Consider the following 26,508-nt stretch of genomic DNA (forward strand, 5'->3'; position numbering starts at 1 on the left):
AGTGAGAGGACAATGATCCGGAAAATAATAATAATAATAATAATAATAATAATAATAATAATAATAATAATGTTATTCATAGATTTCAAAAAGGCATATGACTCGTTTAAGAGAGAAGTTTTATATAATATTCTTATTGAATTTGGTATTCCCAAGAAACTAGTTCGATTAATTAAAAAGTGGCTCAGTCAAACGTACAGCAGAGTCCGTATAGGTCAGTTTCTGTCAGACGCGTTTCCCATTCACTGTGGGCTAAAGCAGGGAGATGCACTATCACCTTTACTTTTTAACTTTGCTCTAGAGTATGCTATTAGGAAAGTCCAGGATAACAGAGAGGGTTTGGAATTGAACGGGTTACAACAGCTGCTTGTCTATGCTAATGACGTGAATATATTAGGAAAAATTAGGGAAAACACTGAAATTTTACTTGAAGCAAATAAAGCGATTTGTTTGGAAGTAAATTCCGAAAAGACAAAATATATGGTCTCGTGACCAGAATATTGTACGAAATGGAAACATAAAAATTGGAGATTTATTCTTCGAAGAGGTGGAAAAATTCAAATATCTTGGAGCAATAGTAACAAATATATGACACTCGGGAGGAAATTAAACTCAGAATAAATATGGGAAATGCGTGTTATTATTCGGTTGAGAAGCTTTTGTCATCTAGTCTGCTGTCAAAACAAAATGAAAGTTAGAATTTATAAAACAGTTATATTACCGGTTGCTCTGTAAGGTTGTGAAACTTTGACTCTGACTTTGAGAGAGAAATAGAGATTAAGGGTGTTTGAGAATAAGGTGCTTAGGAAAATATTTAGGGCTAAGAGGGATGAAGTTACACAACGCAGAACTGCACGCATTGTATTCTTCACCTGACATAATTAAGAACATTAAATTCAGACGTTTGAAATGGGTAGGGCATGTAGAATGTATGGGCGAATCTAGAAATGCATAGAGTGTGTTAGTTGGGAGACCGGAGGGAAAAAGACTTTTGGGGAGGACGAGACGTAGATGGGAAGATAATATTAAAATGGATTTGAGGGAGGTGAGATATGATGATAGAGACTGGATTAATCTTGCTCAGGATAGGGACCAATGGAGGATTTATGTGAGAGCGGCAATGAACCTACGGTTTCCTTAAAAGCCATTTCTAAGTAAGTATTATTATTATTATTATTATTATTATTATTATTATTATTATTATTATTACTATTACTGTATTTGCTCATCGGAGACGCGTATGAAAACTGGATGAGCAGTTGATTCTACGTGTGTTAATAGCTGCAGAAAGCGCGCCGAGGTGTAGTGGCTCGGAATGACAAATCGGCAGCTAATCTGGGGACGTCCAAACAGAATTAGCTACATTCCGCTGCGTCTTCCAACCTTCCCCGCTGCATACGAGACAGAGTGGTCGTGTTATACTACGAATTATATGGACACTTATCTTCCCGTGCCAAATGACGCTGTTAGCAAGGCACTTGTTACAGGTTAATATTTTTGCTTCCTTTCCAGAAATACGATGACATTCCCAAATACAATAACTCCTATTTCCTGTCCACTTATTTTACTACCCACATTAAGATTTGTATATTAGCAGGCTATATCGAATATATATGTACATATAGAGAGTAATTATTCATTAATTATACAGACAGTTACAGAGTTTGTTCCTTGGATAATTTTGAGTAAAATTATTCATGTGAATAGGGATAAGATTGTCAATAATTAAGGTGTTATAATTCGTTTTAAGAAAGGAAATAGAGTCTGTCGTGTTAACTGAGAAATAAAAAAATACAAAACTCGTAAAAAAAAAGGACTTCCATAATATTGTTTAAATAAATAACAAAAAGAAGCTTGCTATACAGAATGTAGGACTGTTTTGTAGTGTGTATTTTATTACGACTGTTACACTTTTACTATTGCATTCTACTTTTGACCAATAAAACAGTACGGAACGACCTGTTTCAACCAACCATGATGCTTACCCTACAATTTTTATCACCTCCATAGCATTTGTTTTATCACCTCTCTAGCATTTCTTTTCATCACCTCCCTAGCATTTGTTTCTTTGTTTGCCAACATTGTACTTTCAATAATAATTATAGACCTATCCTTTAAAATGATTCATATTTATTTCATCATCCTTAATTAAAGCTTTTCTATCATTTATCTTGTTTATATTGTTTAGGTTATTTATAGCTTCTGCTGTATGAGATTATGGATAGTCACGTATCAGAGATTGTTTAATATATATTGATAACTGAAGTGGAATGCTTTTAATTAAAGTGAAGCTGAATCAACAAAGCCTTCTTGATTAGTAATCGTCCATATAGTTCATTGGAGATCGTATAGTTGGCACAACTGGTAACAAGAGAAAAGGCGATCATAACACACTACTGCCATCTAGTGAAATATTTGTAAGATGGGATGATACAATAATACATTTTCAAGACAGTTTAGTATTTAAATAAGTCAATTAATATTTTATTGTATAAAAGTACTTTATTTCTCCTAACCTTCATATTCTTTCTTCTAATCGTGTAATAGTCAACAGTAATCTCACTAGAGGTTTTGAGTGATCTAGAGAAAATCAAAACTCGAGTGGGATTTAATTGATCATTAAGCTACACGATTAGAAGAAAGTATATAAAGATTATAAGAAATAAAGTACTCTAATACAATAACAGTTGACTGTATATGCTGTAAACAAATGACGATCGCAAAGCATGTTTTATAGTAACGTAAAGAATTTGCAGTTTGCAAGTTGGCAAACAAAGAAACAAATGCTAGGGTAGTGATAAAAACAAACAAATACTAGGGAAGCGATAAAATTAAACAAATGCTAGGGAAGCGATAAAACTGTGCGATAAGCAGCCATTATTGGTTGAAAGACGTCCTTTCGTACCGTTTGATTGGTCAAACAGTAGTATGACGTATTAAAAGTGTAATTTTTAAGTAGATTATTTTACGACGCTTTATCAACAGCTTAGGTTATTTAGCTTCTGAATGAGATGAAGGTGATAATGCCGGTGAAGTAAGTCCGGGGTCCAGCACCGAAAGTTACCCAGCATTTGCTCATATTGGGTTGAGGGAAAACCCCGGAATAAACCTCAACCAGGTAACTTGCCCCGACCGGGAATCGAACCCGGGCCACCTGGTTTCGCGGACAGACGTGCTAGCCGTTATTCCACAGGTGTGGACTTAAAAGTGTAATAGTCTATTAAGTCCCACTCGAGTTTTGATTTTCTCTAGATAAATCAAAACCTCTAGTAAGATTACTACAGAAAAAAAAATAGATATATATTTTTTTTAATTTTACGGAGAATAAAAGAATAATATAGTAGTATAATAAATAACTTCTTGAACCATTATTCTGGCTACGCTGTTGTGTTTTATACCCTACTAAATACATTGTATATTTACATTTACTGTCACCTATACAATGTCCTTCGACAAGAGATTAGTCTACGTGCGTGGTTGTGTGAACAATGTTAGCTTAAGGCAAGTGTACCACTACAGCACTTTAAAAGCGTGCAAATAAATTTTGTCAATATTAAAAAAAACTAAACTAATTTCGGAAATGTCCCGACAAATATAGGATTGAAGATGTAGTTCAATGTTCAAATGATGCAAACATTTTGCTTGTTGGACATAATTTCTCTTGAGCACACTAGTACTATCTGCAGCATTGCACCACACTGAAATAAGTTCGTCGTCGTAGCTTCGGAAGATTAGTTTGAAGGTAAAATTTTAGACAATGTTCGCATTAACCATAGTCCACGAAGTTATTTATTTTATCACATGTGTCATTTGAAACTCACTGCATGAATAGAAGAAGTGATTAGATTATTTTTAAGCATTCTTCTAATAATTATCCTCACTTTATTTGTTACTAATTTGGATATCATTGCCGGTTGTCTTGCAGAAGAAGACTACATCCTAGATGGTGACGATAGGAAGAGAAAAAAGCCACGTCGGAACCGAACGACATTCACGACTGGGCAGCTGTCCGCCTTGGAGAGGGTGTTCGAGAGGACGCATTACCCTGACGCCTTCGTGAGAGAGGAGCTGGCGAGGAGGGTGAACCTCAGCGAGGCGAGAGTCCAGGTCAGGTACAAAAATGCGCAGACTCTAAAGTCTCATTCACAATGAAAATTCAACATAACGTAAGCGTTAACTTAAAAATGTAAACATTACGATAAAATCAAGAACATTCACGATGGGAACGTAAACATAACAGCAAAGATACTTGGTAACCATGGAAACATAACAACGACGTCATTTCCTCATATTCTGTCGTATACTTCAGCGCTCCACGATTGTGTACTGTTTGCATATCACGTAAGCATAAGCATGAAAGTCTGGAGTTTGCAAACTTTCATGTTAATGTCTAACGGAAATGTTAATGTCAGTGTTTATGTCAGGGATGTCGAACAGCGCTCTCGAGCTGTGAACTGCAGAACCTTCACTCCTCCCTTACCGTGCAACGGTTGAACACAGGCAGCAGGCAGTCCGGCCGAAACTGCAGCGGCTGGTACTCTGATAACTTTTATACATCTTACCAATTGATTAGGAACTCAGTTTAGATTTGCAGTTGATGAACTCTGATAAACAAAGAATGTAGCCTACAGGAGGATGAATTACGACGACGATGATGATGATGTATGTATGTATTTATTTACACTGCAAGTGGGCAAGCACCCGGTGGCAGTGGTATATACAATATTAACAATACACAGTTAAAATGATAAGCTATACACAATAAAATTTACAATACATAATACAATTTACAACACATATACAATTTTATACACAATACTATAAGAATACACAATACAATTTAACACAATAATAATAAAACATAAAATAAAACACCTAATTTTACAACACAACCTACATAATTATGTATAGGTCCTACATAAGTTTCAATAGTCTTTCACTTTACTCTCATCTCATTCCCTGTAGTGGCACTATGACGCATTTCACTGACACTTTAGCACACATTTCACTGACACACTGTAACACATTTCACTGACACTATAGAACACATTTCATTGACGCTATAAATTATCACTGATCGGAACTGTTCACTGCACTGTAAAACCATAACTTCACTGACTCACCTCACTTCACTGATACAACAGTTCAAAAACAGAACTACATTTAAACTAAACATTTCTAGTCTAAGGCCCTCTTACACGCTATTTTTAAATAATTTACAATCCAAACCAAGGAAGTAAACTCGTCAGGCTAGATAAATACATGCCACCTTAAAAAATAAAATGTTGAATGTCACCTTAATTTTAATTTTCACTTTATACACAACTCTTTAAATTATTCTTGAATCTCCTTAAGGAAGGACAGCCCTCATACACCGCTGCAGGTAGGTCATTCCAATCATTTACAGTTCTATTTAAAAATGAGAATTTACCTACATCCGTTTTCTGTTTCCTACATTTGATTTTAAAATCATGATCGTTCTGTTTGAATAGCATCTACATCTGAATTATGATGATGATGATAATAATAATAATAATAATAATAATAATAATAATAATAATAATAATGTTTTATCTACTGGGTCATTCCATGAATGTTGTTCGTTAGTGACGGAAATAGGTAAATCATAATAATAATGTTGTTAATATCATGTTTAAAATATCAACTTTGTGTGTATGTGTTGTAGCAGTGCAACTTCAAGTTCAGAAACGTGAACTGTTTTGATGTGTAAAATTAATTACTTTTAGCGTAACTTGAAATTTGTTCATAGTTTTTGTTACACATTCAAAAATATCTCCTCCTCAATTTCGATCCTTTAGTGAAATGACATCTACAAGATCCCCATGAACATTGAAATCTGAGTCGACACTCCTTATGAATATACTGTAGCTAGCTGCGCCGTATCTTTCCTGTCGGTACTTTCATCAAGAGCTGTAGTGAGTAATAAGGGAAAGTTTTCATTCTTGCTATCAGTTGTTCCTCCAAGTTATCCCCCATTTATGACACGCGCTCTGCAACAATATTACGAGACAAACATAGAGATTTAAAATCATTAACGTATTCCGGACATATCCCTTTTGCAACAGCTATGAGACAGCCTTTCACAAATTCTCCGTCAGTAAATAGCTTTGAAGCCGTTGCAGTAATTTCACAAATTTTGTAGCTAGCACGAACCAAGCTTATTCTACTAACACCCGATGATGATGGAAGGTTTTCTGAATTCAATCTTGATTTTAATTCTTCTACAGCCTTTTTACGAGTGAAACCGGATAACTTTTCTCGTGCATAAGCTTCAGCATGACGTGTAGAATTAAAATGCCTTTTAATATTATGATGGCTGATGTATCCAAGTTCTTTTCTACATATTAAGCAATGTGCCTTTACGTCCTTTAAGATAAATAAATATTTATCTGTCCACTCACTATTGAATCGTCGTTCCACATCCATACCAGCCGCCAGAGTTGATAAACACACTGCGTACAGAACACTGCTACAGCGAGCTGACTGACTGTCGTTTCAGCTCAGCTACGGTAGGAAACAGTATTAATCGTTTCACAGTTTGAGAGCTCTGTTCGACATCACTGGTTTATGTGAATTATTGCGAATGACTCCATTTGGTAGCCTGGGCGCAAACATCTGTGTTTATGTTACGGTTATGTTTAATTTTCATTGTGAATGGGCTTTTACTATGTGCCTATTATCCTGTCTCAGAGATCTTGACAGAAGTTACGCACATACGAAAGGGTGCAGAGGGAGAAAGGAGGGATACGCACTCTATTTTCTTTATCTCTTAAGTTTTACCTTTTTCACTTATTATAAAAGCCTCATTTCAATTGATTCTATTGTGTTTCTGCATTTCTCTAAGACCGGCACAATCCCAAGTGCCTTCAGGGAGTGTATAGGGCAAACCTTAACCTATCAACTAGGCTGTTTAGCGCCGATGGAATTTGTCATAGCGAAATGAGTCCGATAATTCGCCTGATGTCCTCCTTATAACTGAGGAAAACGTCAAAAAAAAGCCAACCGACCAATCAGCCTAAAGGGAAATAGAACACACGGTCAAGAGCAGCTCTAAGTCTGTAGGCAAACTCACCTATCGCCTGAGCTACGCCACACAGTGTGCAAAAACGCAAATCTAGCGGGAAAAAATTAATAACTTCTCTACATTCTAATGCACGCATGTCAATTGATGCCCATAGGAGCAAGTGCGCGCTTTAGAGCCCAGGAGAGCCTGAGCGCTTTACAGCGGAAAGGAAAGAGACAGACGAAAGAGGTGGTATATGCCGCTAGGTCGAGCTATATTCAGGGATGGCCAGCACTGATTCAATAGATAAAGGGAAGAGAACTTATTAAAACTGTATCCATGGTAATTTTTAGATTTGTCTGAGAAGTATAAGTGCATTATAAGAATGTAAGCTTTAATTTTAATGTTCATTTTTCAGAAATTTGATTTTTTTATTCAAAGAAATATTTTCTAAACTTTTCGTATAGAAAAGTGAAATTTTCAGGTATAGGCCTATTTATTTAGTAGCCTTACAGAATGTTTTCGTAAATCTAATATACCGTATATACGTATTACTGAAGATAGTGTATTGAAAATTTTGAAAATATTCGCATGGAAATTGTTTGTAAGGAAATGAATTAACAAAGCAACTACTGTTACATCATAAGCAAAAGATACGTGCCCATGTGTTGTAAAAATGTCAGCTCTATAGCTTCAGCACATTTCGAGAAAATAATTTAATATTCTGATGATAGGAAGTTGCTCACAAATACCACCTTAAAAGCATAATGCGATAAGAGTTTTGTTATGGAATATTAGTTACAATTAAAACAGATACAGTACCTAGGTAACTTTGCTTTGTACTGTAATATTGTTTTGATTAGTTTATTGATTACTTTTGTAAGGCTAAAGATGCCATCAATATAAATTCCAACTTATCATGTCATACTCAATCTCTTTCTTTGGAATATCACTTTCTTTATGAATGATGTGTTTCATCCACTTAATGCAGTATAATATTAATGGAATTTAAGTGAATATTCCTTCTTAACTCTCTATTATGTTATTAAGATTTAAAACACAAGTGCAATATTAAGAAATCAGTGTTAGTACTTTTGTTTTACAGACAATATAGATAATATTAAACAGAAAGAAGCCATATAAAATAACGACATAAAATTTCACGTTCCGTTTGAAGTTTGTGCACCGTTGTTTTCTTAATCCAACAGATTGCTTAATCATATACACAACCCTTTCTCTTTCCATACTTATCGCTTGCTGCCCGCGCACGACGTCAAGGTCAGAAAAATGCGCTTGCTTTGACATCACTGTTCTAATAGATTGTTATGATTATATGATTATTATCGTGATTATGGTGATTGTGGTGATGGTGATATTGATAATGATGATAAGGAACTAGCTTTCCTAACGTTTTAAGTACAGTGGAAAACAAAAATTTTAAATAATGAGTACCGATAATATTTTAATTACAGTAGAACCTCGATTATCCGTCACCCTATTAACCGATTGGTGGAATATCAGTCTGTTACTCTCTCCTTTTTTTCTTTGCTGCAAAAAAAATATTGAGTTTTGACCTGAACGTAGTGTCACACATCATAATTAAAAATTTTAAATGTTATTTTAAAATTGTGACGTGATAGAAAAAAACGGACTTCAGATCTGCACTCAGCACGCTCAAATTAAGGTTGGTACACTTGTTTTTGTTCAGGAGCAAAATCACAATAAAATGAATAAAATGGATTAAATGAATTAAAAATGTAAAAATTAAAAATGTTATTTTTAAATTGTGACGCGACAGAAAAAACGGACTTCATATCTATAATCAGCATACTCAAATTAAGGTTGGTGCACTTGTTTTTGTTCGGTAGCAAAATCACAATAAAATGAATAAAATGGATTAAATGAATTAAAAATATAAAAAATTAAAAATGTTATTTTTAAATTGTGACGCGACAGAAAAAAACGGACTTCAGATCTGCAATCAGCACACTCAAATTAAGGTTGGCACACTTGTTTTTGTTCAGTAGCAAAATCACAATATAATAAATAAAATGGATTAAATGTATTAAAATTGTGAAAATTATAAATGTTACCCGGTATTTTAAAATTGTGACGTGATAGAAAAAAACGGACTTCAGATCTGCACTCAGCACACTCAAATTAAGGTTGGCACACTTGGTTTTGTTCAGTAGCAAAATCACAATAAAATAAATAAAATGGATTAAATGTATTAAAAATGTAGAAATTAAAAATGTTATTTTAAAATTGCGACGCGATAGGAAAAAACGGACTTCAGATCTGCAATCAGCACACTCAAATTAAGGTTGGCACACTTGTTTTTGTTCAGTAGCAAAATCACAATAAAATAAATTAAATGGATTAAATGAAAAAATGTAAAAATTAAAAATGTTATTTTAAAATTGCGACGCGATAGGAAAAAATGGACTTCAGATCTGCAATCAGCAAACTCAAATTAAGGTTGGTGCACTTGTTTTTGTTCAGTAGCAAAATCACAATAAAATAAATTAAATGGATTAAATGAATTAAAAATGTAGAAATTAAAAATGTTATTTTAAAATTGCGACGCGATAGGAAAAAACGGACTTCAGATCTGCAATCAGCACACTCAAATTAAGGTTGGCACACTTGTTTTTGTTCAGTAGCAAAATCACAATAAAATAAATAAAATGGATTAAATGTATTAAAAATGTAGAAATTAAAAATGTTCTTTTAAAATTGCGACGCGATAGGAAAAAACGGACTTCAGATCTGCAATCAGCACACTCAAATTAAGGTTGGCACACTTGTTTTTGTTCAGTAGCAAAAACACAATAAAATAAATTAAATGGATTAAATGAAAAAATGTAAAAATTAAAAATGTTATTTTAAAATTGCGACGCGATAGGAAAAAACGGACTTCAGATCTGCAATCAGCACACTCAAATTAAGGTTGGTGCACTTGTTTTTGTTCAGTAGCAAAATCACAATAAAATAAATTAAATGGATTAAATGAATTAAAAATGTAGAAATTAAAAATGTTATTTTAAAATTGCGACGCGATAGGAAAAAACGGACTTTAGATCTGCAATCAGCACACTCAAATTAAGGTTGGCACACTTGTTTTTGTTCAGTAGCAAAATCACAATAAAATAAATTAAATGGATTAAATGAAAAAATGTAGAAATTAAAAATGTTATTTTAAAATTGCGACGCGATAGGAAAAAACGGACTTCAGATCTGCAATCAGCACACTCAAATTAAGGTTGGCACACTTGTTTTTGTTCAGTAGCAAAGTCACAATAAAATAAATAAAATGGATTACATGTATTAAAAATGTGAAAATTAAAAATGTTTCACGGTATTTTAAAATAGTGACGTGATAGAAAAAAACGGACTTCAGATATGTAATCAGCACACTTAAATTAGGATTGGTACACTTGTTTTAGTTCAGTAGCAAAATCACTGTAGACCACTGTTATACTTCTCTCTCTCTCTCTCTCTCTCTCTCCCCCTCTCTCTCTCCCCCTCTCTCTCTCTCTGCCGGCAATATTTACTTCTCCTGTTATACATAATGGAACGAAGAATAAAACGGGGTTCTTTCATCGAACTCCACGCTCTGACCACCTGTTTACCCCAAGTACTCAATTTGACAGTAGGCTGGGTTGCCTCGGGACAGTTCTTGAAGACTAGCAACGCGAAAAGATCCACCACCATCAGAGATTGAACTTGGGACCTTTCTGTCTGTAGTCACTTATTCTTGAGGACCCATCATTTATCATTATAGGCAAATAAGTCAAAGGACGACGATGATCACAAATGTATATAAACTAGTGGCTTGTGCAGCAAATGCTGCAAACTAACTTCATTAGATGTTCAAATAAAAAATTTTCAGATTTATTTCCAATGAAAAATACCAGACATTTTGAAAGTTATTTGCTTCCATAATAATGAAACATACTCTGAATGGTTTTTCTTATGCCAAATACTTTTTCTTGAACCTATCCACCTTCAATTTTTCAGTTTCAACGCGAAAATGCAAGTAATAATGTCAGGACGATCAGTGGATTTTTCATGTGGGAGTAAAGCAATAGCTATTTCAGGTCGTTGTGGATTGTAGGCGAAAGTTAAAAAACATGTCAGGTTTGCTATGCTTTCGAACAATAGACATAGCATCTTGGTATAGCTGCTGCATGTAGAGCTTGAAATGTAGAGGGTAAAATCATTTTATCCTGCTAAGAGATCTTGCTGAAATGATCAGGAGACTACAAAATTTTCTAGGCCTCTTATTTTATCAGTAAGTAATACCTTGTGGTCTTTCCTTAGGAACTGAAATTTTTTAGCTCTCTCGACCAATACTGAAGAGAATGACGCATATAAATATCTACACCACACCGTCATTAAGTATATAGCCGCCACTTAGTAAATTATAGAAATGAAGATTTAATTTAAGATATTTCTCTCCAAAACGTTTCCTATCATCAATATAGCATTAACTTGTATAATTAATAAAAAATAATCACATCATGGCATTAACTATAATAATTTCTAATAGTAATAATGTCATCAAACCATCTCAAGTTTTGTAGATTTTAATATCCAATACACAGCTGTTCTCAGAAAATTACACATCGCAGAATCACACCTGTAAATTATTTTTTATACGTTATCAAAAAATTACACAAATGAAGAGCGGCATATTGGCATTATGATGTGAAAAATCTGAGCCATCTGAATTCTATGTAGCAATCCTGTAGGTCATGGCCTTCGTGTAATAGCCTATTCTTTATTGTAGTGTGTGTTTTGCTTTATTCTGAAATGCAATTAATTAGTTCTCAAAACTGACGAAAGATAGATTTTGGAAAATAGGAAAATGATGTAGGAAAATTGACATTTCACTGAAAATTGCTATTTTTCTGAAAAACTTTGGGTTCCAAGCTTCGAAACGAGGGTTCATTTATTAAAATCCGTTTTCCCGTAATTTCCATTACCAGTTCAAATTATATATATAGATAGAGTTATGAAAATATCAATGATTCTTAGGAATGAAGTCACTATTGTCATAAAGGCAGTTTACATGACGAACTCTTAGGAAATGAAGTAGTAGCGCCCTCCACCGCCTTGCTTGTGAGGGCGTGGCAGACTCTTTGTCGGCGCTACCAATTAGTTATGCCTCTTTCATCCTTTTATGTGTAATTCCGCGTGAAATCTGTGACGCCGTGTTTACACACACTTGAAGAGTCAAAGTAAGACATCCTCAAACAAGACTTCATTTCAACAATCACTCTACCATACAAGCAGAAGGTGCGCCAATTCCCATCGTGCCCGGTTATAAATGACCCGTGCGTAAAGTGTTTTGGTACGACTCCAGAACTCTGCTTCAGCCGGAACAGACCTCGTTACAGTTCCGGTCACTTGGAGAACATTTCGTTCCATTTTGTAAACATTGTCAAGTCCTATGTTACGTGAAATAGCCTGTTTTTATCTCTTCATTGTAGGAGCTGCAGAGAGAAAAGTACTATGCTGTAAAAATGTATTTACGGGTTTTTACTAATGTAGGCTATAGTCGATTTTGGGTATTCTTATACTGAAAAATGCTTTTAGGTTAATCGTGTGTCTACGTATATCTGTAGGGGCGAATTTACGCATAGGAAAAGTAGGCTGCAAATTTTCAGGGGAGCAAATCCTTAAATAACAAATACTGTATGTCTCTTTAGATGGTACACTACTATTATTATTATTTAGCCCGGGTCTCAAAGCTCAAGTCCACACTACACACTAGTGACTAGCAACTAGATGACTTGTAAACTACACACTAGGGAGCTTTGAACTTGTATGCTGGAATCATGGCCTTCTTCATAGATTATTTTCCTGAAAACCATGACAACACGGTGCAGAACTGAATTAAGAAGGCAGTGTCCTAATGCAGTTTCATTACGAATTATGTGGAAAAGATAAGGGCTTAATATATTACAATGATGTTTAAAACATTGTACAGAAGATACTAACAATGTCAGTGTTCAAAGTTAATGTGTTATTCTACATTATATTTACATTATTTCACTTCGAAAGCATTTTCAGATTTAATAACCCCAATTGTTAATGAGGTATCCATGTTTGTTTAGTGAACAAGTGAACAATCGAGCAAGCATTTTCGTTTACTAGCTACTATGGACTTGATTGCTATTCACTACGTAGCTTTGGATCATGACTTCTGATGTCACATCCGGCTATTTAGTCAACAGTTTAGTTCACTTCAGCTGAAAAGGTAGCTTTGAGACATGGCCTTAGTAAGGTAGGTGCCCCTGATATGGCCATGCTAAGGTTTGAGAATTTTTCTAGCCGCCATTTTGAAAAAATGTAAACCACTTTTTTTCTTTCTCGTTCTCAGTCTAATGGACTTTCTTAAAAAAATTTCCTTTCCCCATAAAAATAGCAATAGCTTTAATTGTCCCAAAAAGTCTCAAATTCCAAAAGTGTACCTAGTGGCCATATCAGGAACATGTGGACATGATATGGCACCCTTGTTCCATGTTCTACAAATCGTGATTGTTTTCAGTTTGATAGCGCAGTTGTACTAAAATTAAATAATTTTGGTGTAAAATGAATAAAAATGACACTTAATAATCTTTTTTATAATTCAAAAGTGTAGTCAAAATAGGTTTTTCCATAAAAAATTAAGTTGCTTTTCTTAAAATACAAAACTTTTGCGTAATCCCAGCTATAAGGCATGTAAATTTGTCAGGTGAAAAAATAAAAGTGAAGCAGGTGAGCTTTCACGAAAATCGTTTGATTATGAACAACTCGTAAAAGATAAGCCATCAACGACAACACCAATCAACAGAACATTAAAAACTGAGTGGAGTACGATGGTTTTCATGAAACAAGTCTTTTAAAAACATGCATAAAACAAAGGAGATTTACCAGAGAAAAATAAGAAGAGGTCACATGAAAACCGCAAAACAGGCAACTGACGCCATATTGCTCAACCTGACTGGATGGAAAACGATCAAGTGACATACCAGGATGCCCTTTCACTGGATGCTGCTGCAATTTAGCGGATTTTTGGTTAACTAACTCACAATACGGGGGTGGCCATAACAGGAACATGGCCATAACAGGAGCACCGACCTTATTTATTGCTACATACAATACAAAATAAATTGCCTAGCATTATTGACGTAGCGCACATCAGTTTGAGCAAGCTCGTGTTCGGGTGCAGTTCCTATAAATAACTATTTTGTACTAAATGGAACATAACAAAGTTTCAATAAAATTACAAAATCAATACAATTATTACAAAACAGGGATAATTACGAAGATAAAAGTGGAGAATCAATTCAAGAACAGAATATAAGTTGAAATGAATTAATTGAAATTAAGGAAAAGGAAAAAGGGACATAATACTAAATAATTTGCTTAATTTTTTCTTAAATTCATTAAAATCAAAATAACCTCGGTCAGGATTTATTATAAAGGCAGAGTTGTATAAACCTTGACCCGTAACTTAGAGACCGATTATTTAGTCCTGACAGCTCAGCGACGCGAAAGAGGGGCAGTAATAGGAGTAGTGGGGAGAGTTCCGGAGTAGAGATAAGGGCGAGCGGTCGGTAAAGGAATTCAGTACAGCTTAACTGAACTGGAAACACAACGCTATACCGCATGCGTGACATCCGATCGCTCTGACTGCAGGCAACAGAGTAACCTGAACATTCCTTGGCGTAACTTAATGGCGCACATTGCCGGCGACTGTCAGGACTAAATAATCGGGTACTGAAGAATATTGCTGGAGAATATTTTAAGTGTATTATAAATATTCATAACTTAAATATGTATGTCACTATTGTATTGATTAAGGCTGGTTGAGTGGAAGAGAAGGCCTTATGGCCTTAACTCTGCAAGCGAAAATATAACGTTTTATGCTATTCTATCTTATAACTCTGGCTATGATTTATCCCAGTGATTGTGTAACATTTAGGTTCATCCGAAGGACATGTCAAATTTCTTTTGGTAGAATAAACATGTTGTTCTTTATATTTATAAAGATTTTTATGATAATATTTTAATAATAAATAATGTTCAATCTGAAAAACATTAAAATAGGAATGAATCAAATTTGTTGGATGATTAAGCAAATTTTAATTTAGTGTTTTCGAAGCAATTTCAGCGGAGAAAGTGAAAATTTTGTTGCCCTTCCGATTATACCGTAGTGGATGACAGATTGAATCAAATCTAAATAAACTAAAAGCAGAATATTTGTAGGGATGTAAGAGCGATGAATTACAAACTTATAAATTGTTTTACGAAGTCTGTTATATAAAGAAGAAACATGTTTATCCCATGTTTCAGTTTCTTAATATGTTGAATTTTATTAACGCGATATTTTTTACTGTACGAAGTGCTTCAATGCTTGATTACGGACATTTCTGTGCTTTTTTTATTTAAGGGGAGGCAGAGGTGAATATTTCAAAATCCACCAAATTTATCCGATTTGTTTGAAATTGATCATGGCTACTAAGTATGTTATTAGTAATGGACATACCAAGTTTCAACTTTCTAAGTACAATAGTTCTGTAAATATTAATAATTTTATAAAACTTTGTATCGTTTGATATAAAATGCTCCATGCACCATATTGTAAGAAATTTTCAATATTTATTTTTATTTATATGTTCAGAGAAGATATATAAATAATGATAAGTATTAGTTTATTATGGGAATAATATAGTAATACAGTTATCTTGGTTTTAATTTCATACTTTTAAGGGCACAAATCAAAAACTAACATCGGAATATCAAAATAAAGATAATAAAAATGGAAAAAACCAAATTTTCATTTTTTCTTCAGTTTTGTTCGAAAATTTCACCTCTGCCTTTTAAGGGCACAAAATCAAAAACTAACATCGGAATATCAAAATAAAGATAATAAAAATGGAAAAAACCAAATTTTCATTTTTTCTTCAGTTTTGTTCGAAAATTTCACCTCTGCCTTTTAGGGGCACAAAATCAAAAACTAACATCGGAATATCAAAATAAAGATAATAAAAATGGAAAAAACCAAATTTCCATTTTTTCTTCAGTTTTGTTCGAAAATTTCACCTCTGCCTCCCCTTAAAAGTTGATAATATTAAAACTGATAGGCCAGATACCGTGCTTTCTTCAATTTTGAATTGGGTATGTGCTTTGTCTGAAATATTATAGTGATCTATATGTTGTTTTCAGTGCACTGGTTAAAAGAAAAACATATACTTTTTCAATCACCTAAACAGTTAAAAAAATAAAACGGAAAGGTGGTAATTTCAGGTAATTGTAAGGTTAACTGTAACTCGCTAACAATTTTGCTTAGAAATAATTGTGGCAATACTGGCTACCCAAATACTGAAATTGCAGTCGGGATATTTTCTTTTCTACTTCCGCCTCCAAGTAACTGCTTAGCTGAACGAACCTTCTCGTGGCTGAGGAGAGCAACAAATTAACATGGCAGAGGATCGTCTCAACTCTCTAGATAATATCTACACAAGGGGAATATTTTTGAGAAAATGGACTTGTCCAAAATCATTGGGAACAATGGATAATACACACGGTAGACCAACGTCGGTAGTCATGTTGCTCGCTGGCCACTAGTCACCGGGCCGTACCAAGCCGTGTTAAACAAAAGACAATCGAAATGGTGATAGTAAAATTCGCGACTATATTCTTAAATAGTTCACGCCATTAGTCAAGTGCAAGGTTTATGCAGTACAACGGCGGTGTTTTGAATGCACCAAAATAAAATGCAGATGTAGTAAGATCTTAAAGTAGGTTATCACAACGAAATAAAGAGGGAAAAAGGTGTGTTTCAAGGAATATTATACAAAAGAAGAAAAGTAAATTTCCGGTTAATGTTGACTAAAGCGTTAAGTACGTAATTATGACCGCGTTGCCGTTTTATTTGTGGTCTAGAGAAAATACCTCATCTTTTGCAAAGAAAACATTTAGCGGCCATGAAATTATTCACCGCTTTCATCACATTATTTTTTATCAATATTATGAAACAAAACTATGACCGACAGGATCGTCTTGCTGTCTGCACATGCGCGGATCTAGTTAATAAAAACCTAAACTAACCAAACCTAACCTTCGTATGATATGCAAGATGTGTAACCGGAGCAAGAAGGGATCTTCTTGATTTGATCTGGAATGTACACGCGAAAATAAATTCAAGTAAGGATCACACTGCCACTGCATGAGAGATTCGCGCATGCGCCACAGCAAAACTGTTCCTGTCGCGAGCCCCTCATCTAAGCCACATAATCTACTAGCAGTATTTACGCAAATACATCTTGTCGCTAACAGTGGTGCTATCTCTCTGAGAACGAAGGAGGTAGGGAGGGAAAAAAAAAACAAATTTCTCCTTCTAACGACGTCACAGACTAACGTCATGTTCGTATGTTGGCGACATTGCATATTCAGTTAAATTTGGTCGTAATCGTAACGGCACGGTTCGGAGCTATCGTAGCAAATTCTCCAGTTTAGCGAATCATTGATTAGCTTATTCAGCAAAAGGCAAGGCGGAAAAATAATAGAAAGCTGATACTTTATCTCGTAATTTTAAAATTACAACTCTCCCTTTAAAATAAATACAGTATTCAAAAGTCTGGTTTTGACTCAGAATACGTCTTTTCCCGCATCGAATATGAGCATCCGTTCCAGAATCCGTGATGAAATAAAAAATGACAGAATTTTAAATGCTAACTGTATACCTTATTTTATTTCAAGGAGTGCAGTTCGGTGGTTCCTTTGAACACCCATTTACAGATTTATGACTTTCTACACAACAGCTCTGACAATTCCATCCTGTCCCCTAGTCCCAACATTGCACAGTTGTCACAATCCTGATGACCTTCGAAATTATGCAGTGAAACTGACGGGATTCTTGGAATTCGGAAACGATGCGGCAACTCTGCCTCCACGTGGATTTGACGGGCACCTGTCAATTCTTCTGAACGAGGGTTGTGATTGGTCACTAACAAGAGAAGACAAGATTTCCGTCATAGTAAGGAAGACATTTATTTATGACAACCAATTAGTAGGGGGCAGTAGAAGGTCTGTCGGCAAAGTCCTTTCTATGAAACTGCACTCCATGAAAAAAAATAAAGTATAACAACACTATGAGCCATGCCCCAATGTTAATTTTATTAGTACTTAGGCCATTAACCAATTTAACTAACCAATAACACTATCGTCCCTCGCTACGTGCATGAGGGCGCCGACGTTGCGCATAAAATTAGCCGTGCTGCGCGGCCTCTTTCAGTAACATCTCGGCATCGAGAGCAACTACAGATCTTGCGACTACTCATTTGATTTGCGATCGTACGTTCTGCGATATTAAAACGATAATAGACACGTACGAAATACTTTGATTGAAACATAGTCAATTTTTTTGTGAGCTGGAACTAATTTCGGAATGTTACTTCATATGAAGAGAAAATATAGGCGCATTGCATGGCCTTCATTAATTACTTCTCTTGTCATAGACCCATACTCTCCATTTGTAAATCGAAACAAATCAGTACAACTGTAGATCTCAATACTGCCATTTCAGTTTAGTTTTGCTGATTTCAAATCTAATTTTTGTCGTGTCAAAATGGGAGGCACAGTAATTATTATTGTTTTACATGTTTTAGTTTTCTGTCTATTCTATTCCTTAAAGGCATCTGATAGTCTTAATGCTTTATTAGAATTATTATATATTCCTTGTTGTAGAGCGCCATTGGAAGTTAACTCGGTAACTTTCATTACCGCAAAACCGCGTATTGTATTATATTTATTACCATTCCATGGTATTCATACATTGCCTCACAGCTAGAATATGGAACAAGTCAAAAAACTTAATACTACTATAAAGTCTTAATATATAGTCACAGTTCAGTAGAAATATATACAATATAGTCTGCTAGTACAACACAAAGTTTTAGTATCAATTTCATGAAGCGTTATTGAATGTCATGAATTCACCTACAGAATAGAAGGCGTGAGAAATTAGGTACTTCTTTAATTTGGCCCTAAATAATCTTAGGTTTTGAGTTTCATTTTTTATATCGATAGGGAGGCTATTAAAAAATTTTACGCTCATATAATGCACTCCTTTTTCATAGCACGATAGACTTGCCGATGGAATATGAAAGTCATTTTTGACGTGTATTTATGCTATGAACTGTTAAATTAGTTACAAAGTTTTCACCATCACATACGAGGAAGATTATTAATGAAAAAATATACTGACAAGCCATGGGCATTATTTGTAGTTTTTTTTTAAACAGTCCTACAAGAACCCCTATATTTGGCACCTACTATCATTCTAATTACTCTTTTTTATAGTAGGAATATACTGTTACTATCTGTGGAATTTCCCCAGGATATTATTCCAAAACTCATTACCGAGTGGAAGTATGCAAAGTATATTGTTTTAAGAGCAAAACATGCTAAATTTATTTTGGAGGTAATTTCTTGAAAAACCAGAAACCATTGAAACCGAATAACATATCACTACCAAATAATTATTATTAATATTTATGAAACAATAACTAAAATAACTACTTAAATCCTTCAAAATCGGGAAACAAAAAATATATAATATAATTTAATAAACCCTGATACACAAGGTACAACAGAAATCTACTTTTATAAATTAATAAGTATACCCCAAATATGATTTACCACAAAAAACCATCAATTATCTTTACCTCAAAATAAGACTTGATAGTTAAAATAAAATAAACTTACCGATAAAGCTGGCAACGTTGCATATATTCCTCTGATGTTGACTTAAGAGTGGGGTAGGTTGAGAGTGGTAACGCTGTCTTTTAACATAGGCCTAATGTTCAAGTAGAGATAATTGACAGCACTGAAATTTTCTCCATGGTTCATGGGCTATCCGATTGTTTTCTCGAGTTCTCGAAATTCTTTTAAAATTAACTGTGTTAAAGGTCAAATATGGCTCACTCTTCACAGATTTCAATACTTCTGCGAATTCATGGGCAGATGGATATGGCTTGCAAAACTGATTTATTCAAATGTTTATAAAATGAATGGTTATACAGAAACTTCAGATTGGTTTTACTAGTGAAAAATATAATATTATTTTGGAGATATACGAAACAAAACCTATTTCCATTTCTTATAAACATAATGCTTAAACTGTTTAACTGGAATAAAACCTCATTTGTTGAACGAGAAAGAGAGGGTAATTGTGTACGACGTTGACTATGATAAGCGAAAATGAGTAACATTACTTTTCTTTATTACATCACTGACAGAGTTCCACAGTACTCTTCGTATAGTTCTACTCGGCAGGAGAGTCAATTCTCCGCATGCTATAAGTTTCCAGTTATTTCGAATAATGCCAGTTTCAATTGCCCTGTCACTTTTGTTTTCAAGATCACGATCGCCTCTAAATTTTACAATTTCACTCACTTCCGAATTCGTCTGTATTGCTACCAGGTAATTATTTTCAGTATACTTCCACATACATTAACTGTGCTTAATTTACGTTTTTTTTTCTATATCTGAAACTGTCACGTCACGATTTGTTACCGTTTTAATGAACTCCACTCTTAAACACAAACGACCGCACTGAAATGCAACTCTAAACAAGCCAGTCAATCACGACACGACTACACTGCCCACACGACAGGACAGGCATCACCTGTCAAATGGCAGGCAATACAGACTGTAATCGCACCAGCGACCTCCAGGAACAACTCTAGGAAGACGCCACGTAGGCCTGCAGTGGGGGATATAATTGAAGCGTTGAGCCGAATAACGGTCTGTGTTATAATCTGCTAACTGTGCAGGAGGAACAAAAATGTTACATCGTAATCTCGCTCATAAATTTACTATCGGACGGGCAACATAGACCGTTATTCCAACAATATGTTTTGTACACTAAGCGAAGTATACGATTGTATGTTGTTGAAAGTCATATTACACATCATAGAAGTTTGTAACACATCTAACTCCACAGAAATGCTACTGGAGAATACAGAAAATAAACAGTTTTATAGAATCAGAATATTATGAAATATACAAAATCAATAAAAAGGTTAAATTATAAACAAAAGGATTATGACATTTATTTTTAAATTAAATGTCCGATTATTAAATAATCCTCTGAAGTTAAGTATTTAGGCATAATTTTCGATAATCATTTAAAATGGAACCAACACATTAATTACCTTTGTCATAAATTACTTAAAATTGTATATTATTGTGTTTTATTGAGGAATTACTTGTCAATAAGTTTATTACGCACATTATATTTAACTTTATTTCAATCGGTAATTATGTATGAAATTATAGGGTGGGGTAGCTCATTTAAATCCAATTTTAATCCACTTTATTTATTACAGAAGAAAATAATTAAAATATGTCTTCATAAACCTATTGATTTTCCATCTCAAAATTTGTTTTTAGACATTAATGTACTTAACGTAAGACACATTTATTATATTGTATTAATAAAATTCATAAATAAAAATCGAAATAATTTTGAATTGTATTCTCATAGTTATGAAACAAAAGGTATGAATTCTTTAAGATTGTTTGAACCAAAATGCAACACTGTTACAGTATTTAATCATAATAGTAATTTAGGCCCAAGAATATATAACAAATTTATATTTAAATATCCTAATCTTATCAATTCTAATAGTTCTAGTATTAAATTTAAAAAGTTATGTATGGATTTTATAAAAATTGAAAAATTGTAAATTTAAATTTATATACTATAATTGCACAGTAGACATAAGACAAATTGTATTGTATAATTATTAATTTCAATTCAGGAATCCGCCCCTGAGCACGAGTTCTACTCTTTCAGGGTCGAGCTAAAGTTTTTATGTATATATTATATTTTATGTTACAATTATTAGCAAAATAATAAATAAATAAATAAATACTATATATTAATATGAATTAACACCATGTACGGTAATTTATTAAAGTTACACTCAATATCATATTATGAATAAACACAAATATTGAAAATGATTTAAGATTTAACATTTTAATGGAGCCTTAAGAACCATCAACCAGGTTTTCACAACCACGAAAACCCAAAAACATACCAGGTTAAAAGCATATAAAGTTCTAGCAAGACCTGTCCTCATGTATGGTAGTGAGGCCTGGACTGTCCGAAACTCAGATGTTCAACGCCTAACAACTGCGGAAATGAGATTTCTAAGGAGGACTACCGGCTACAGCTTGCTTGACCACAAAAGGAATGAACTAATTACAAAAGAATTGAAAATTACACCTATTTATGAACATCTCAACCACTATAGACAAAAATGGCTTAACCATGTCAATAGGATGGACCATTCCAGACTCCCAAGACGATCTTTGGGACGCCCCCTGAAAAGATGGACGGAGACCGTAACAGGCCACTAGGCCTAATACCTGCAAGGACGATAATAATAATAATAATAATAATAATAATAATAATAATAATAATAATAATTAGACAGTGTATGCGGGATGACTTAAGGAAAAGTGAAGTTGTTTCGAATCAGAGTATATGGCACGTGCCGCGCCGTCCGTCTTTTGTGTACCTGGCGAGTACAGCAGCGTACAGAACGAAGGAACCCCGGTCTGTTCATAGTAACATTGCAAGCAATGTATGCAGTTGTGTTATCCTGCTCAAGTATTTAGTACGCGTTGAATAGTGATCATATAATACACTCAGGGACAAAAAAAACCGGACACTTCTATATTTGCTTGTATTTTGTTGCCAATTATTTCAAAATGAAACAAAACCCATTTAAACAAAATAATGTTTCATTTAGCACCTTATACGACAACATTTGAAAAAAAAAATCTCTGATGAGAAAATTTACAAAAAATTACAAAGGGCGTATAACTATGGCATCGTTTGGTCTAACTGTTTTTTCATTTTATGGTGCCTTAAACATTAAAAACTCTTTTTAGTAACGGGTATTAACCCCTCTGGCTTGAATAACTGCATCCATACGTCTTGGCATGCTCTCAATTTGGTTAGCAATGTCTTCTTGAGGAATAAGTTCCCATTCTTCGCCAAGTGCTCGCCTCAACTCTTGTAACGATTCTGGTCTTGGTCGTCTATTCTTAACACGCTGTCTCAGCATGTCTCACACGTGTTCAATTGGGTTCATGTCTGGACTCCTTGCTGGCCATGGAAGAACATGGATTCCCACTTCTTGGAGATAATCTCTGACCGCATGGGCAATATGCGGCCGTGCATTATCATGCATTAAAACAAAATTATCGCCTACAAATCGGCCAAATGGCACAACATGATCAGCCAAACATTCATTTATATACCTATCAGCTGTTAGTCTTCTATTTTTAACAAAAACCAACTCTGTACGAGCATCCGTACACACTCCTGCCCAAATCATCACTCCACCACCTCCATACGGCACATTTTCGGAAATGCAACACTGTGAAAATCGTTCTCCCCTCCTTCTCCAAACTCTTTCACGTCCATCAGGTGAGCACAGATTGAAACGGGACTCATCGGTGAACAGAACACAGCTCTACTGTCCATTTCTCCAATCCCTGTGATCATTTGCAGAACGCAGTCGTTCAACTCGATGCATCCTGAGAAGTCTGGGACCAGTTGCAGGTCTACTGATATCAGTCCACTTGCTTTCAACCTCCTTCTAACTGTTTTGGCCGAAATTGGGCGTCCATGCATGTTAAAAAATTGCTGGGCTACACTAGTAGCTGGCAGGTTGCGCTCCCTAAGAACTCTCAACACCATATACCTGTCTTCGTTTGGATTTGTAGCTCTTGGACGACCCGAACCTGGTCTTCTGGTATATTCTAGGGTCTCTCTATACGTTTTATGGCATCATGGGTTGTGCTTCTAGCCATATTCATAACATTTGCAATGTAACGTACACTGCGTCCATCATCATAAAGGGCTACAGCTCAAGTCACATCTTCAGGTCGCATCTTGTTTTAAGACAAATGTTACAACCCCACTTAAACTCAGAAAATGTAAAAATAAAGAAATAACGAATGATAACGATAATGAAGCACAAAATGGTTGAGACAAAATTGTTATAGCTGAGGCTCCGAAAGCAAAATTCGAATATTTGGTTGTAATGGCTTGTTTATAAAACAAAAAACAATCAACAATGTATACACGTCTCCATAACAACAGATGGCTACCATAATATTGTATGAGAAGATAATGTTTTGCAAAATACCAGCAAATATTAAAGTGTCCGGTTTTTTTTGTCCCTGAGTGTATAATATAATATATAATAATAATAATAATAATAATAATAATAATAATAATAATAATTATTATTATTATTATTATTATTATTATTATTATTATTATTATTGTCCACACCTGTGGAGTAACGGTCAGCGCGTCTGGCCGGGAAACCAGGTGGCCCGGGTTCGAATCCCGGTCGGAGCAAGTTACCTTGTTGAGGTTTTTTCCGGGGTTTTCCCTCAACCCAATACGAGCAAATGCTGGGTAACTTTCGGTGCTGGACCCCGGACTCATTTCACCGGCATTATCATCTTCATATCATTCAGACGCTAAATAACCTAGATGTTGATACAGCGTCGTAAAATAAGCCAATAAAATAAAAAATTATTATTATTATTATTACTATTATTATTATTATCAATAATTGCCTTATTTTTTTATAATTTGTTTTTCTTATTTATTTTGACCTGCTGTTCACATTTTATTATGCTTTCTCCTTTCTTTCTGTATATTATATATTATGTCTGATTTCTACTTATTTGTTTTTTACATTACATTATTATTATTTTATTCAGTTTTGTGTGTAAAATTGTAGTGTACTTTGTAAACTTGTAGTGTTTTTTGTTACGCAGTTTTACTCTTGGCTGAGTTTAGATAAGGCCGTATGGCCTTAACTGTGCCAGGTTAAATAAATCATTATTTTTATTATTATTATTATTATTATTATTATTATTATTATTATTATTATTAACAGTGTTGTGCTGATCCATTCATAATGGCAAAACGTTAAATTCGCTCAGAGATACGAAATGCAATTAAGAAGTCTGACAGTGACATTTTATGTATTAACGAAGACAATATCGTGTGTAATGTATGTAAAATTGAAATAAAAACCAGAACAACTCAGGCTATAGAGAAACATTGCAACAGTACATCGCACAGGCAATGCGTTGAAATGAAATCTGAGGAACCATCATCATCATCATCATCATCATCGTCATTTAGTTGTGCGGGTCTAACGACACGTGCAACATGATGCTGAGTGCAAATATTCCTCTAAAGAAATTGAGTGATCCCCATTTTAGAGTTTTTCTTCAGAAATTCTCTCGATACAAAAACTGTTTAAGCAATAGGCGAAGCCGATTCAGCGTCGACAACTTACGAGAATATATCGTCGTTTACTGCAACGCTGGTAATTGCATCAATGATGACGAGGACTGAACCTTGCTAGGTATGTACTACAGTACGTTATTTTTCTTTTCCTTCTGACTGTACCGAGATACAGTAGCATGTTGACATCGTCTGTTTATGTTTAAAATCTGTTGAGCCAATGGTCTGAACGAAAAAATGTAACATATAGTAAATATGCACCTACATTCAACTGTCTAATAATAATAATAATAATAATAATAATAATAATAATAATAATAATAATAATAATACCTGTTATGCCTGTGTATTCAGCGTAATGCCCTGTAATGTCGCTTCTATATACTAGGCCTACTACTAATTGAACCACTGAGCAAAACAACATATTACATTTTCTCTGACAGAACAGAGAATAAATTCTTCTTCCCATTCTATACGAAACCTTCTGTTCCTGCTAGAGACAGAGGATTTGTAGAGCGACATGGTACCGACACTGCCTACCTTCAGTACGTGAGCGAGACAGAGAGAAATGTACAAGAAACTCCCCTTACCAGTAAGAATGTCTTTGATTACACGATGTAATCACGATACCCAGTTTGGTCACCGCTGGTCTATAGCGCCAGGTGTTTTGTAGCAATATATAATTTCTATTTTTCGTAACCGGTTGTACACGACTCTAATCTGGCTATCACCGATTCCATTGAGCTGGATAAGCGCACAGTTGATACAGTGTCATTAAATAACCGATAAAAGTTGCAGCACATTTTAAAACAACGTCACACACGTGGAATGCGTGAGGCCACAGTTGCACCTCTCTGACAACTGTATCATCATCAGTTCCGAGAACCTCCTCCGTAATTGCAGGACAGATGAAACGAATGTGCCGTGACGCCGCCTCCCCACCCACTTCGTTCCTTCTTGAAGTATTTGCAGCCACTTACTTGCCTCATTTTCATCCACAAATCATCGCTTTGTCGCAGCCACTCTGGTAGTTAATGGTGTGCTAGGGAATGAACCATGGTCTGATGCACTCCGACGAGAGGGAATATTGGAAGCCTTTCTGCTGCACTGCATGATCTGCTGGAGTGGCACC

At 34.6% G+C, this 26,508-nt stretch overlaps 1 protein-coding gene across 1 annotated transcript in view; it reads left to right on the plus strand.

Moving 5' to 3' along the window:
• LOC138709496 (paired mesoderm homeobox protein 2-like) overlaps positions 1-26,508 on the plus strand; it is an 84,808-nt gene that overhangs the window by 39,670 nt on the left and 18,630 nt on the right. Inside the window, exon 2 of the mRNA XM_069840303.1 lies at positions 3,926-4,107. Coding sequence (XP_069696404.1) covers positions 3,926-4,107 — 182 coding nt within the window. The remainder of the gene's footprint in view (positions 1-3,925; positions 4,108-26,508) is intronic.

The sequence above is a fragment of the Periplaneta americana genome, chromosome 11 (assembly GCF_040183065.1).
Source record: "Periplaneta americana isolate PAMFEO1 chromosome 11, P.americana_PAMFEO1_priV1, whole genome shotgun sequence".
Taxonomy (NCBI): domain Eukaryota; kingdom Metazoa; phylum Arthropoda; class Insecta; order Blattodea; family Blattidae; genus Periplaneta; species Periplaneta americana.